At 43.0% G+C, this 13,470-nt stretch overlaps 1 protein-coding gene across 2 annotated transcripts in view; it reads right to left on the reverse strand.

The window, feature by feature from the left end:
- The window catches only part of ZCCHC2 (zinc finger CCHC-type containing 2), a 51,475-nt gene extending 38,016 nt beyond the window's left edge, over positions 1 to 13,459 (reverse strand). For both annotated transcript variants that reach the window (XR_003794292.1, XM_029227289.1), the window contains exons 1-2: positions 12,664 to 13,459; positions 376 to 487 (exon numbers count right to left, since the gene is read on the reverse strand). Coding sequence is in view for 1 of the 2 variants with exons in the window: in XM_029227289.1 (XP_029083122.1) it covers positions 376 to 487; positions 12,664 to 13,356 (805 nt within the window). In the remaining variant the exon portion in view is untranslated. The remainder of the gene's footprint in view (positions 1 to 375; positions 488 to 12,663) is intronic.
- Positions 13,460 to 13,470: the final 11 nt, after the last annotated feature.

Below are 13,470 nucleotides of genomic sequence, written 5' to 3' on the forward strand. Positions count from 1 at the left end.
TCACTCTCTTGCAGTGAACTTCTGTAAAATTAATTTCTTCAATAGACACTGAGCACGTTCTACAGATAAAGCACTATGCTAATACTCTGGGAGTATGTTAAGGTCTTTGTCCTCCAGAAGTATGCAATCAGATTTAAGACAAGGGACCACAAGGCAGAACCATGTAAGCATGGGCTGGGACAGGCCAGGGGCTGCAGAGCCAGAGCCCAGACACAGAGTCAAGAAGTGGGAGGGCTGGCATTTGAGCTAAACCCAGGACCTGTAGGATTTCTCTACTTCAAAAAGGAGAAAGAGGAGTGAGTTAACCAATGTCAGTAGCACTCTGCAATCTTTTCGTGTACAGATGTTTTAAAGTTTAGGAAAAATACAGCATACCTTCTCGCTGGGTTCTATGAGGTGCCACAGTAAGTCCATCATGAGGTATTGGGGCTTGTTCCATTAAACTGGCCTCATTACTTTGCATATAATCACCATGAGCGGAGTCATTCTAGAGGAGAAAGAGGGGCACATGTTAATCTATATCAGAGACTAAGAATAGTGAATGCCACAAAAATAAACCAGATTAAAGTCCTACTTTTAATAGCAATAATTTTAATAGCAATTTTTAGAGATAAAATAGGTGATTACACATTAAGAGCAGAAAGGTACAGTGTCAGAGCAGTGGGGAAAGAAGTATCAATATTTATCTTCATTTAATGGCAATATTCTATCCATTATTTACTGTCCCAGTTTCCTGGGACACCTTGCAAACTGCTATTCAGAACTGCCAATGATGTCAATTCTTTACCTAAGTGAACCAGGATCGAAGAAATAAATATAAAAAGATGGTACCCTTTATGCTATTCGCCAGATGTAAGGGTATTTGTATTTTTTATATAATTGTGCAATTTTTATTCATTACTTGGTCTTAGTGACAGTCTAACAAGACGCTTTGTTAGGAAAAAGTATCATCAATACACAATTCTAAACAAGAATGTGTGTGGACAATGACCTTACTATTAATGTTAAACCATCTAATAGCAACCAGGTGCTCTAAATCTGAATTTGCTCAGCCAATCGCTACCATTAGTGAACTAGAGGTAAGTTTCACCCCAGAACTGCTACTTGGAGTAATGAAGAGCATGCTAATCTTACACACAGCTCTCAGAATTCAAGTATTGTCTTGTATATATTGTTACTCTAACCCACTGGGTAAGCCAAAAATTAAAACAGCTTTAACACAGTTCTTTATCACAACTCACACCTTATCCTCCCCTTTATGTTCAGAATCTCAAAACACTACTCAGACCCAAATTATCTCAGTTACAGGAACCAATTACAATTTTGCAAATCTGCAATAAATAATATACATTAATTTTTTGAACTGTATAGAGAAATGAAGTAAACAGAAGACCCTAAACTTTCCAAGAATCCTAATTTAAAGACACAGACATAGAGAATGGACTTGAGGACACGGGGAAGCAGAAGGGTAAGCTGGGACGAAGTGAGAGAGTGGCATGGACATATATACACTACCAAATGTAAAACAAGATAGCTAGTGGGAAGCAGCCACATAGCACAGGGAGATCAGCTCGGTGCTTTGTGACAACCTAGAGGGGTGGGATAGGGAAGGTGGGATAGGGAGACGCAAGAGGGAGGGGATATGGGGATATATGTATATGTATAGCTGATTCACTTTGTTATACAGCAGAAACTAACACGCCATTGTAAAGCAATTATACTCCAATAAAGAAGTTAAAAAAGTATATTTTGTTCTATAGTCTCATCATTCATTCTGGCCTGTCAATGAGTGTAGGTTGCCAGTTGACACCTCTATTTCTAGGAATAAGGCATCATAATAGATACTCTTGGGAGCAAAGCTTCAGCCTTATAGTATGTCTTGTTCTAGAAACCCAAGGAAATAAAGACTGTCTACACAGAAACACTTAAGAAGGAGAGCACCGACCTCTTAAGTCAACATCCAACTTTTGAATGGCATTCACCAACTTTCAATATTACTGAATAAAAAAAAAGTGGATACAGGAATTCTTCTAACAATAACAAAATCATGTATTTCCTAACCCAAACCATATAATCATTTACTACAAAGTAATACAACCACATTGGCCTAAAATTGCTGTAAATACTTCAAAAATCAATATAAATAAAGCACTGTAATCCTCTCAAATACTTGTGTAAACTGGAAGTTTAGCTTAATAGGTCAACCATTTTATAGAGAGTATTTTCCACACTGTTCATATGTAGTTCATGAATTAAAAATAACACCTTTAAATATAAATGAATGCAAAATATAAAAGAAACAACAGTTTTCATTAGGGAAATGCGAAGCAAAACTACAATGCGATACCACTTCATACCCATCAGAATGGCTATTATGCAAAAAATGGACAAGCACTGGTGAAGATGTGGAGAAATCGGAGCCCTTGTGCATTGCCGGTGGGAGTGTAAAACAGTGCAGCCACTGTGGAAGACAGTACAGCAGTTCCTCAAAAAAATAAAATTATCATATGATCCAGCAATTCCACTCCTAGGTATATACCCAAAAGAACTGAAAGCAGAGGCTCAAGCAGATAATCAGTACTCCAATGTTCATAGCAGCATTATGAACAATAGCCAAAAGGTGGAAACAATTCAAAGGTCCACTGATGAACAGATAAACAAAATGTGGTATATATACAACTGAACATTACTCAGCCTTAAAAAGGAACAAAATTGACACATGGATGAATCTTGAGGGCATTATGCTAAGTGAAATAAGCCAGACACAAAAAGACAAATACTGTATGATTCTACTTATATGGGGTACCTTAGAGTAGTCAAATGCATGGAGAAGGTAGAATGGTGGCTACCAGGGGCTTCAGAGAGAGGGGAACGAGGGGTAGCTGCTTAATGGATACAGAGGTTCAGTGCGGGATAAAAGAAAAGTTCTGGAGATGGATGGTGGTGATGGTTGCACAACGGTGTGAACGTACTTACTGCCACTGAACTGTACGCTCAAAAAAGGTTAAAACAGCAAATTTTGTTATTATATTTTACCACAATAAAAAATTAAGAAGAATAATTTTATCATGTTGTTTCCACAAATTTTATATTGAAGCAATTGTGTGAAAGTAGTTTGCTTCACAATCAAAATCACATTTTTAAAGCCTGAAGTTACTTTAAAGAACACAATTTAACAACCAAGTAAAAAGCCTCCTAGTTTAATAAGATAGGCAGAAAAACGGTATTTGACCAAGGACTGAAGTTCGTCAACCCATGAAATATCTACTAATTAAGTTTTCTGCCCCCTCCCAACACCAAGTCTCAGCATGTACCAAAGCTATAAAATCATTTAGACTCAATTTAGAAACTATAAAATTTTAGATTTTATTAATTTAACAAAAATTTAATGCCTCATGAGCTACAGAGATCAGAATCACGGTGTTTATTGGTCCCAGCGTGAACGGTGGTCAGTTCTGCCGTTTCCCCTCTCCTTGTCACGTGTGCTTTGCTCTGCGTAGAGGAAGGTGCCATAAAATCTGAGAACTACTGGTTCAATGGAATCGTACAGGAAGGAATTATGCCCACTTTTTCTATTAAGTTCAGATTCCCATGCAAATGCAATATAGATGACATGCCAGAATTGGCATTTTACAAAAAGAATCAGGACCAAGTGGAAAGTGGGAGAATTTTCTCTGCTTGGATTAAGAAGACGAAGTTTAAGAATTCTAAGCCGGCAAAAGAATGCACAGGAACAAAAAGAGCATTGGTATGTGTGTGCCCTTCTCCTTTCTATAACTCATTTGAGTGTGTAAAGCTTTTTCTGACCTATGGCGTGCTCCTGGTTAGCTCAAATCCACATGTCACATAATATATCTCGTTCATTCTAAAGATTGCTCAGATTTCAATTTCACGCATGTAGAGCCATCACAATTACATACTTGAGATCTCTTAAATGTGGAGAAAGTTTGTGAAATAGTCAAGTGACTGGACAGTCCTAAAAAGATTCTTCTCTGAAAATACATCATTAGAACAAAGATCACACTGGTCTCATTTTACTTTAACAAAGGTCAAACTGTAGGTTTATTTTAGCTCATCTGCCAATGTTCTACACATTCCCTCTAGTCCTTTGATGCGGACTGTACATTTTAAAATACCAAGACATTCTTTCTAAGAAAGAAACAAAAAACAAAAGCAGAAAATGAATTTCTTAGTTTTTTTTTTTTTTTTACTAATTTTACTAACTTCAGAAGTTTTTACACTCATCAAATCAGACTTAGAATTTAACACTAGTATATATAACAACAACACCTTATTAAGCTTTTGTGGTAGATGAAAGATAGCCAAAAATACTTTTGATACTCCTCCCACTGAAAGGTGGGTCTAATTACCAACCCGTGGATCTGGGCTGACTTTAGAGACCTGACTGACCAGTAGGATGGGATGGAAGGGATGTTCCTGGATGGCTATAGATAGGTCATAAGAAGCCTTGCAGCTGGGCCTCTGGGAACACTTGCTCTTGGAGTCCTGAGCCAGCCTGTGAGGAGTGCAATTCCCCTGAGGCTGCCATGCCAGAGACCATGCAGAGAGAGGAGAGGGGTAGAGATGCCCCCAGTCCCCAGCTGTGTCTCCAGACATCCTGGAGTAGAGACAAGTCGCCCCTGCTGTTAGTTACCTGTCTAAATTCCTGGGCCACAGAATTATGAGAAATAATAATAAAATGGCTGTTGCTTTAAGCCACTAAGTTTTGGGGTAATCTGTTACAGTTCTAGGTTTTAGATTCTCTTCTCTAAATAACCAGGATTGTACCTAAAGCATATGCTATTATTTAAGCAAGATTCATAGAAAGTCTTCCTTTGAATGTCAGAAAATGATTCATTATTAGAAACATTACTGAGATGTCAAATTTCATCTCTTTTGGTAGAAGAAGAGGGAAGAAGCTGAGGCGAATTTAAGAATTATTGTCTGTCTCTTTAATTGAGAGGATGTGGTAGAGAAGCAGGTATCTGTCTCATTTTTACTCAATGAAACAGTATAACCCAACCCAAAGAAATGCCTTGAATCAATCTATAGCATCTGATAAAAGGCAAGTTCTGGTGTGAGAAGAAACATGGATGGTAAATGTATTAAAATTATGCCGCAAAGAACAAAACTGACCCAACAGTGCAGAAAGGAGGGAGCAATGAATCAGCAGCTTAGAAACAGTATGCCATTTGGATTTCTGCTATGGATTTCAGTACGGATTTCTGCTATGATCATGGACTCACTTCCTATGTAATTTACTGTTTAACTAGAAATGTGCGAATAAGGTGATTCAGCAAGACGAGTGTGGTAGAATTCACTATGTTAAAGCACGGGTAAGCGCACTCTAGTTATTGAATGTGGGAGGAAGTGCTAAACTATGTACTGAATCCGTGTATACACTTTGCCATCACAGCCCACAGACCAGACCTGGCTCTGTTAAATTCTTCCTAACATGACATCTCTGAACTGACAGTGGCTACCTGTGTAGAGCAGGAGTGGCCTGGAACTGGGTGCATCAAACAAAGATGGGAGTGGGAAACTTGATTCACTGTAACTTTCTATGTATTCTGGGGAACTCTGAATTTATTACAAATAAAAAACATTAAAATTGTCGATGTCATCGTCTTTTCTAGGATGCACTCTTGTAGGATGCACAATTAGGGAAGATCTAGCAGAAGAACACTGATACAAAAGCCTACTGGGGATGAGGGGAGTATAGAATGAAAGAAGTGGGGGCAGCAGTTTTTACCCAAGAACCAGCCTGGATGTGATGTTTACGAAACTCCCTTTGTGTTTCTGCTCTTTGAACCTCAATGGCGCCATCTGCAGCTGATAGGTGGACTGGTGAAAAAATATAAACTGTATTGGACTACAAAGGTATAGAATGCAGGGAGTAGTGGTAATGGCTTCTGGCCTAGACCAAAGCTTGGGTGGCCCCCTCTTTAACATCAGCGACTGTTTCCTTTACCAACCTTCTGCTCTCTTACCACAGAAGGGGGAAGATCTCTTCTTTTACCCTGGAATTAGGAGGCTGAACAAGAGCTGCTACATCCCTGGGCTAGCAGCCCCCAGATTTTTAAATCCCCACTTTGCCAGAATGTTTCTTGGGTGAGTTGAAAAGAACGCACCCATGAGCATGGGTACAAAAGGATCTAACGAGGATGTGTTTCTCCTCCCTAGCCCGTATATGACCAAACTGCCCTCTCCTACACAGCCCCACCCCACAGGAGACACCAAAGGATCTTGGTAGGAGGTGAGCCTGGGCTCAGGAGCCTGACCGCCAAATGGCACTGCACGGACTTCTAGCTGAAGCACAGCCTTCACCCCCAGTGGAGAAATGTTCCTGGGACCATGTGGAAATTGTAGCTTATAAAGCTTATGAAGCATCCTTGACAGAAAGTGACTTATAGGTCAGTAATTATTAGTGTTGGGAAACACTGCATTAGGACTTGTGTTCAATACCAACTGGGAGAACAGGCACCTTCCCCAAACTAACAAAACCACTCAACATCACCCTCTCTGTAAGTGTTTGATCTCTTTCCTGAGGAAGTCTTCTCCAAACACCACAGCACTGTGGCTGACACACGACCATGCTGTTCCTTCCAGGACCACTAGAGAATTTCAAGCATTTGATACCCAAAACAAAAATCAGTTATACTGAGGGAACATTATGCTTCCTAATGCTCCCAATTTAAACGTTCCTAACAAGAAACATAAAAACCCCACAATTCTTAGATTATAAACTGCTCACTTGAGTGACCAAAGTTTTTAACTTTCAGATCATAAGCAAGGTACTATCTCAATTCCACATCTGGCTCCCACCACCCCTCAAGCAAATCACGGATCAGAGGTCAACACTGGGCGACAGTAACTACGATTACCCAAACAATAATACAGTTTGTAAGTTGTGACTTTCTCCATCCTATCAAAACATCACCCATAGGTTTGCACCAATATGCACCCCTACACACAAAAGCTTAGTTAATTTAGGGAGTGCTGTACATAACACACGACCTGATTTTGAAAGAATAATTAATAAGCACAACTATTCAGCATTCACTCATTGAAGCTTCAGTTCAAATCTATACTGTTCCATGCTTTCTACCTAAAGGAACAATTCCTTCTATTACTTCCAAAACAACTGTGCCTATACTACATGGCTGCAAGTAACCATAAAGTAGCTGATAATTCACCAAACCCCCCCCACCAAAAAAAATCACTTCCTGATGCACTTTGTCTTACAGCAATTAATCATAATGGTATTTTTCAGAGCTATATTTGAAATATCCTAAGCATAGGAAATTTTGACTGAACACTTACAATATATGCAATGTTGACAAAAAAATGAGACGTGATGCCTGAGTCTTTGGGGAACTTATAAAATTGACCTTCCCTCCTGGATTTTAAGTTAAAAATAACTCAAAGTAAAAGAAGAAAAAAAAAAGAATCATAGGATACGTAGCGAAATTGTAACACAGAATATACACGCTACTGGAATGCATAGGCAGCGAAGAGTCTTAGGAGAAGATTACGACACGGACAATTCCAGAGAACAACATGCAAGAGGTGATGGCATGAGTCAGCCTTGAATAAAAGAACAGACGTGAGAGGAAGGAGCAGAAGAAAGATTTTGAGTCCAAAGACCTAGTAGAGACCACGTCCCATCAGTCACTGTAAGAAAACATGGTATGATTAAATATTGCTTTAGGAAGATGTATCTGGCAGTGGTATCCAACAGGTAAGAAGTGGGAAGGCTGAAAGCAAGGGAATCAGAGGTAAAAGTCCCAAAACAGAATGGTGTCAGCAAGGATGAGAAAAGGGGGGATTCAGCATATGAGGGGTGGAGAGGATTAAGATTATCAAGCAAATCAGAGTGACTAGGAATATGATGGTAGCATTGAGAAAACTGGATGAGTCTGGAAGATCTTTTTTTTTTTACAAATCAGTGATGCATTCTTTTCATACATATGAATTTAAAGTGACAGTGAACATTTCAGGGAGACACACAAATTTCCACCTGCTCCCACTGCAAACAGTTTCTTTCATCTGACCTTCAAGGCCCTCTGTAACCCAAGCCCTAACATCTCTTCAGGCTTTTGTATTTCTGTTCATCCACTACAACCAAATTGTGCTATCCACTCTTGGAACCATCAACAGACAGATGGGTTGACCTATCTCACTCGTGTTTACCAGGCATTTTCATGTACGTTATCACATTCATCTTCACAGCAGTTACATGCAATAAATGGTGATGAGATCCCTATTCAATACTAGGCAGTCTGAAACTTGAAAGGCCAAATAACTTGCAAAAATGACCTCTTCAAAACCTAAACCTGACCTCAAATGATTTCTTGAATGAGCATTAAACAGGCCTAATGAACTAAGACATTTAGAAGGGCATTAAAGCCAAATGTTCCCTGGAGCATAGGAAGAACAGAAGGAAACGGACTACCGAGCACCCAGCAGCTCTGCCACCTGTAACATAAACACCCGATTAGGCACTTCCCTTCTGGAGTGACTGTTTACACAGCCTGGATGAAGGCGGCTTGTGTAACAAAGCGCTCTCTGTGAAGAAAAGGAGTGCTGTGACAACACAGTCCTCCATAATGGAAAACACGGTTGATAAAAGTGAAACTCAGTCTGCTTTGAGGGTAGTTCAGGCTTTTTCTGCTTTTCTTAAAAAAAAAAAAAAAATTAAGCTTAATATTTCTCAAGAATAACAAAAATAGTAAATATGCTTAAACATCAGCCAATTTAATAGCTTCTATAAAAAAAGGCATAAAAATGTTTAGTTATCCATGGATTCCAGGCTGCACTCTGAAATAAACAAAAAATTACATAACTTAACAAAACTGCAAAATAGCTTTACATCATCCTAACTAAATGTGAAAAAGATTTAAGCAGATTATGGTTGCACGGGAGTTCATGATAACCCAAATTCAAAATATGTATTTTCTCTATTCCCATCCCCAAATCCAATATGGGGAAAATACATATTTTAATGATTTGTGACCCAGAGAAATGCTTCCTTTGGGCTTATCTGTAGCATACCAGATCTTTACAATGTAAGAATTAACAAAACTGCCCCAAATGTGTCTCATACACCAGCTTAATTACTTAACCTTCCTGAACACCAATCAATTTAGAGGTATGGTAATAGAGAATACAGAAAATACTACTATGTATAGACTTCTATTAGGTTAAAAAAAAAAAAGAAAAGAAAACCTACTCCTGAAAACAACTGATGTAACAATCTGGATGGCTGTATCTTAGTGGAAAAGAAAACGCACTGAACATCATTCTCAAAGAATTTGTACTCAAGACAATGTGAATTATTTTGCATCATATCTCCTTAATTCAATCACCATAACCTTAAAAATAAGTTATTATTCCCATTTTACAGATCAGAGTGAGGCTCACGGATTTAAGTGGCCTGGTTAATATTACAAAGCAAGTGGCAGAGCTGGAATTTAAGCCTCCAAGTCTAGTGCTATACTAAACATGGCTATCACTCTTCAAGGCTTTGATAGCCTCTACAACACACCTCCTGTCCCCTATCCCATAAAAAAAAACCCACAAAAGGTAATTAAAAACAAATGATATATATTACATTAGTTAATTTGCAGAAAAATTAATGGTATATTAACTTACGGTATAAGTGAGATTTTCCCTGAGTTCTCCTTACCTGAGAAAACCACTGCAGAGAAAAATGTAAGTAACTGGAGGAGGATACCCAATAGCTCCCATTTGCTACTAAAATAATCACTGCTTAACTGTGATCTTCTAAAAGCCTCTCCCCAAAGGCATTTATTAAGTGAGCTGTTTGTATTCTTTGCTGCAGCCAAAGCAACCTAAAACTTCCCGTAAAAGTCATGGCTAGTATACCCTTACCCTAACAGAGAATTAAAAGACGATTAGCTCTACTTCATCCATTTAATATATCTGATGCTTAAGACACTAGTGAAGAAATACAATTATTCCTAAGCAATGAAGAAGTTACAAGTATGGGTCTGAAAGGTTACTTCCGGGGCCAAAAAAGGCTGCCACAAGAACTCCCCTTTGCCATTCCCAGAGTGCACCATGCAATCCACAGGGTTCTTCGCTTGATCCTGCAACTCCGCCTCGTGCAGCGAAGGCCTAAGGGACACCCCCTTGGAAGCGCGGCCCGTCCTTAGCCCGCTCCCTCGGGGGCGGGCCCAGCGCCAGTCACGTGGGAGGCGCGCGGCCGCCATCTTGCAGGGCGGGCGAGGGGAGGAGCCCCGCAGGACCGGCCCCCAGTCGCCGTCCGCCGGTCCGCGGCGGCGCGTGACCGCGCGGCCCTCGGGCGCGAGCCTCGGGCACCTCCCTGCAGACTCGGAGGTGGGCCCTCCCTCCCCCTAGTGCATCGACGGTGCAAGACCGCGGTACAGCTGGGTTGCACTGCAGTGAACAGGGATTGAAATCAATCCACCCCCATCTGCCGCCTCTAGAGAGAGAGCCCGGGAGCAATAAGATCCGCGGAAATGTCTTCAAGGCCAGAACAAGCCACAGCTGAGGGCCTCAGAGTCCACGCCAACAAGCAGAAAGTGTGGGGCAGTAACAATTTAGTGAGACGTAAGTGACTTGTTACGGTAACCCTAAACAACTACTGGAGAAAAAAAGTTCATCACAACACCAACGTCTAGAAATAGCTTTCAGTGTCACCTGTAGTGTGTGTATCCCCTATTATTTATTCCCCCACTTCTACTGATAGCCACAGCACAAGGCACTGCCTGAGAAGTAATGATGTGCTGAAATTAATGGCAGGATGCCCAGCCTCACTCTGTCCACTCTTCCCAGCACTCACTGGTTGCCAGAAAAGGCCACACACTGCAGTCACGATAAAAATTTCATTACTGTGGTTTTCGTGCTTCTCTCTCCTTGTCTAGTCACGTTCCAACACATTATAAGCAAATATTAAAGGGAAAAAAAAAAAAAAAGACTCAGCTTTAAAACCAGAAATCGGTTACCCTTGTTGGAATGATACGAATGGAATAATATAAACTGCTCCACTGTGGGACATTTTGATTATATCTACACTCTAAGGTTATCTTTACAATATATACTATTACAAGAAAACAATTTTTTTAAAGATATATAAGTACTGCTTCTGAGTTCAGACTTGCTTCTCTAAATTTAATGATGGGTGCAGGATTTTTTTGGAATTATTTTAGTGAGTAGGCTGAAGAGTGGTACCTTCAGCCTACTTATACCATCTGATGGGCTTATACCATCAGTATACACAGTTGCATGCTAGTAGTAGACATTGGAAAATATTTCAAGCTCACCAAGAAAATTCTGGATACTAGCGTTACTACATCTGAGTTTGATAAAGTATGTCCTAAAATGTGAGTTAGTCACTTCACAGAAGCCTCGTTATAAAAAGGAGGGGTTCAGCCTAGATTATCCCTAAATCCCTTCCAGCCCCCAAATTCCTTTGATTCTATGGGTGCTGGGTCCACACAGCCATTAGAGAAATACAATGCCCAGTTTAAATTCCAAGGTATTGAACGTCAGCAGATATATAAGTTTAATTAACTTTCAAGCAAGGAGTGAAAAAACTCCCCCTTTCCATCCTGGAGATCACCTAAGTTAACACGGCATCCAAATAAATACTTTTTAAATAGTTGTGAACCACGAAAATAAACTTACTGTACAGGTTTTACTCTAAATAAAAGCTACTACTCCATAAGATTGTGACGCTCAAGGACTTTATATTGGTCCTAGATTATTATTAAATTGCTTTCGTGGCCAAATAAAATTATTTTCTTCAATGTTTGCAACAAATGACTTATCTTAATTCTCGTCTTCTACACTTTGGCGTTTATAACTTTTTAGAAAACACTTATGCCTCAGTAAAGGACCAACAAACATCCCCGTACTCAAATGTGTAAGCACGACTCAAACCCGTTAGAAACTAGGACACGCCAGAGGCAAAGAGCATAACCAACCGCCCCAGGAGGGGTTTCTTTACCCAGACAACCAGCGCTACGACTTATCTAATTTGAGTCATTTCGCGGGTCTCCACATCTGACGTTTTTCTGGGAACATCAAGTTCTCTGAGCAGGAGCCAAAGACCCTACGACTCCCTCTAACTCAGGCATACACTGAGCAAAAAGAGCCCCTCTGTATCAAAGACAGGGCCACACGCCGGGAGCGCACCTTTAGGACGCTTCACCGAGGGGCAAGGCAGAGCTTTACAACGTGTGACCAGAGCGCCAAAAGGCAGGAAAGGCAAAGCTCATCCCAGGGCTGACTGCGGCCAATACACAGGCTCCCCTAGCGCTTCGCCTTTCCCAGCACGTCGAGATGCTCAAAGCCAGAAAGGTCCCGAGACCCTTCATCCGAGAGGGGGACGGGGCTGAGAGCTCCATGTTTTCCGTGGCAACTCCAGCACGGAAGAGACTTCTAGAGCATTCTGTTATGGCGGGTACCCGTGTGTGTAGGGGCGGGGGAGTGGGGAGTGCAACTGAGCGGCCCAGCAAAACGCAGATTAGTGGTCTGGGGCTGCGAGCCTGGGCTGGGGATGCCGAGCCACCTGCGCCGGGGTGAGGCTCGGTCAAGGGGCGTCCGAAAGGCAGGCGGGGGAGGCCGCCGGGGCAGTGACCGCCCCGCGGGCGTAGGGAGGCTGGCGCGCCTTACCTGGGCCCTGGGGCCGGCAAAGTTACACAGCTCCGCCTCCCCGTCTTCGGGGCTCCCGCGGAGCGCGGCGCGGAGCCTCTCCAGGTGCTCTCTCAGGGTGACCCGCTGGTGGAAGGAGAACGCCGGGTGCAGCGAGGCCATGGTGAAGAGCAGCAGCAGTTCCTCCTGGGCCCTGAAGCCCAGCCCGCCGCAGGGCTGGGGCTCGGCGCCGCCGCCTTCCGGGCCGGAGCCGTCCTTCTCGGCGTCCTCCTCGTTGTCGCCGTCCTCGCCGGGCTCGTCCTCCGCGCCGCCCCGCGAGCCGTCGCCCCGGGCCGCGCGCAGGCTCTTAAGCACCGAGTCCACCTGGGGCAGGAGGCGGTGCAGGCGGCCGGCGGCCTCACGGTTCTCAGAACCCAGCAGCGCCAGGTAGACGATGAGGCGCGAGCGCACTGCGGGCTCTCGGAAGTCGGCCAGCGGCCCCGGGTCCGAGAGACCGTTGGCCTTGGCCTCCGAGTCGCGCAGGTAGTGGTAGTCCTTGCGCGCCAGGTCCTCCAGGCACGAGCCGAGGAAGCGCAGCTCCAGCGGGTTGCACAGGTCCAGCAGCCCGCACATGAACTCCAGGCGCTGCGCCGAGCCCAGCACCAGCCCGAACCACTCATACACCCGCTCCTGCTCGCGCAGCGCCGCCGTGGGCCCGCCGCCGCCGCTCGGCATGCCCGCCCCCGCCGCCGATCCGCCAGCAACAGGCTGCCTGAGCCCCCCGGGTGGCGGCGGCGGCGGCGGCGGCGGCAGCGGGGGGCCCCGCGGCGGGCCCGCGCGTCCGCCTCA

The sequence above is a fragment of the Monodon monoceros genome, unplaced genomic scaffold, assembly GCF_005190385.1.
Source record: "Monodon monoceros isolate NGI ecotype Baffin Bay Population unplaced genomic scaffold, NGI_Narwhal_1 Super_Scaffold_1, whole genome shotgun sequence".
Classification (NCBI taxonomy): domain Eukaryota; kingdom Metazoa; phylum Chordata; class Mammalia; order Artiodactyla; family Monodontidae; genus Monodon; species Monodon monoceros.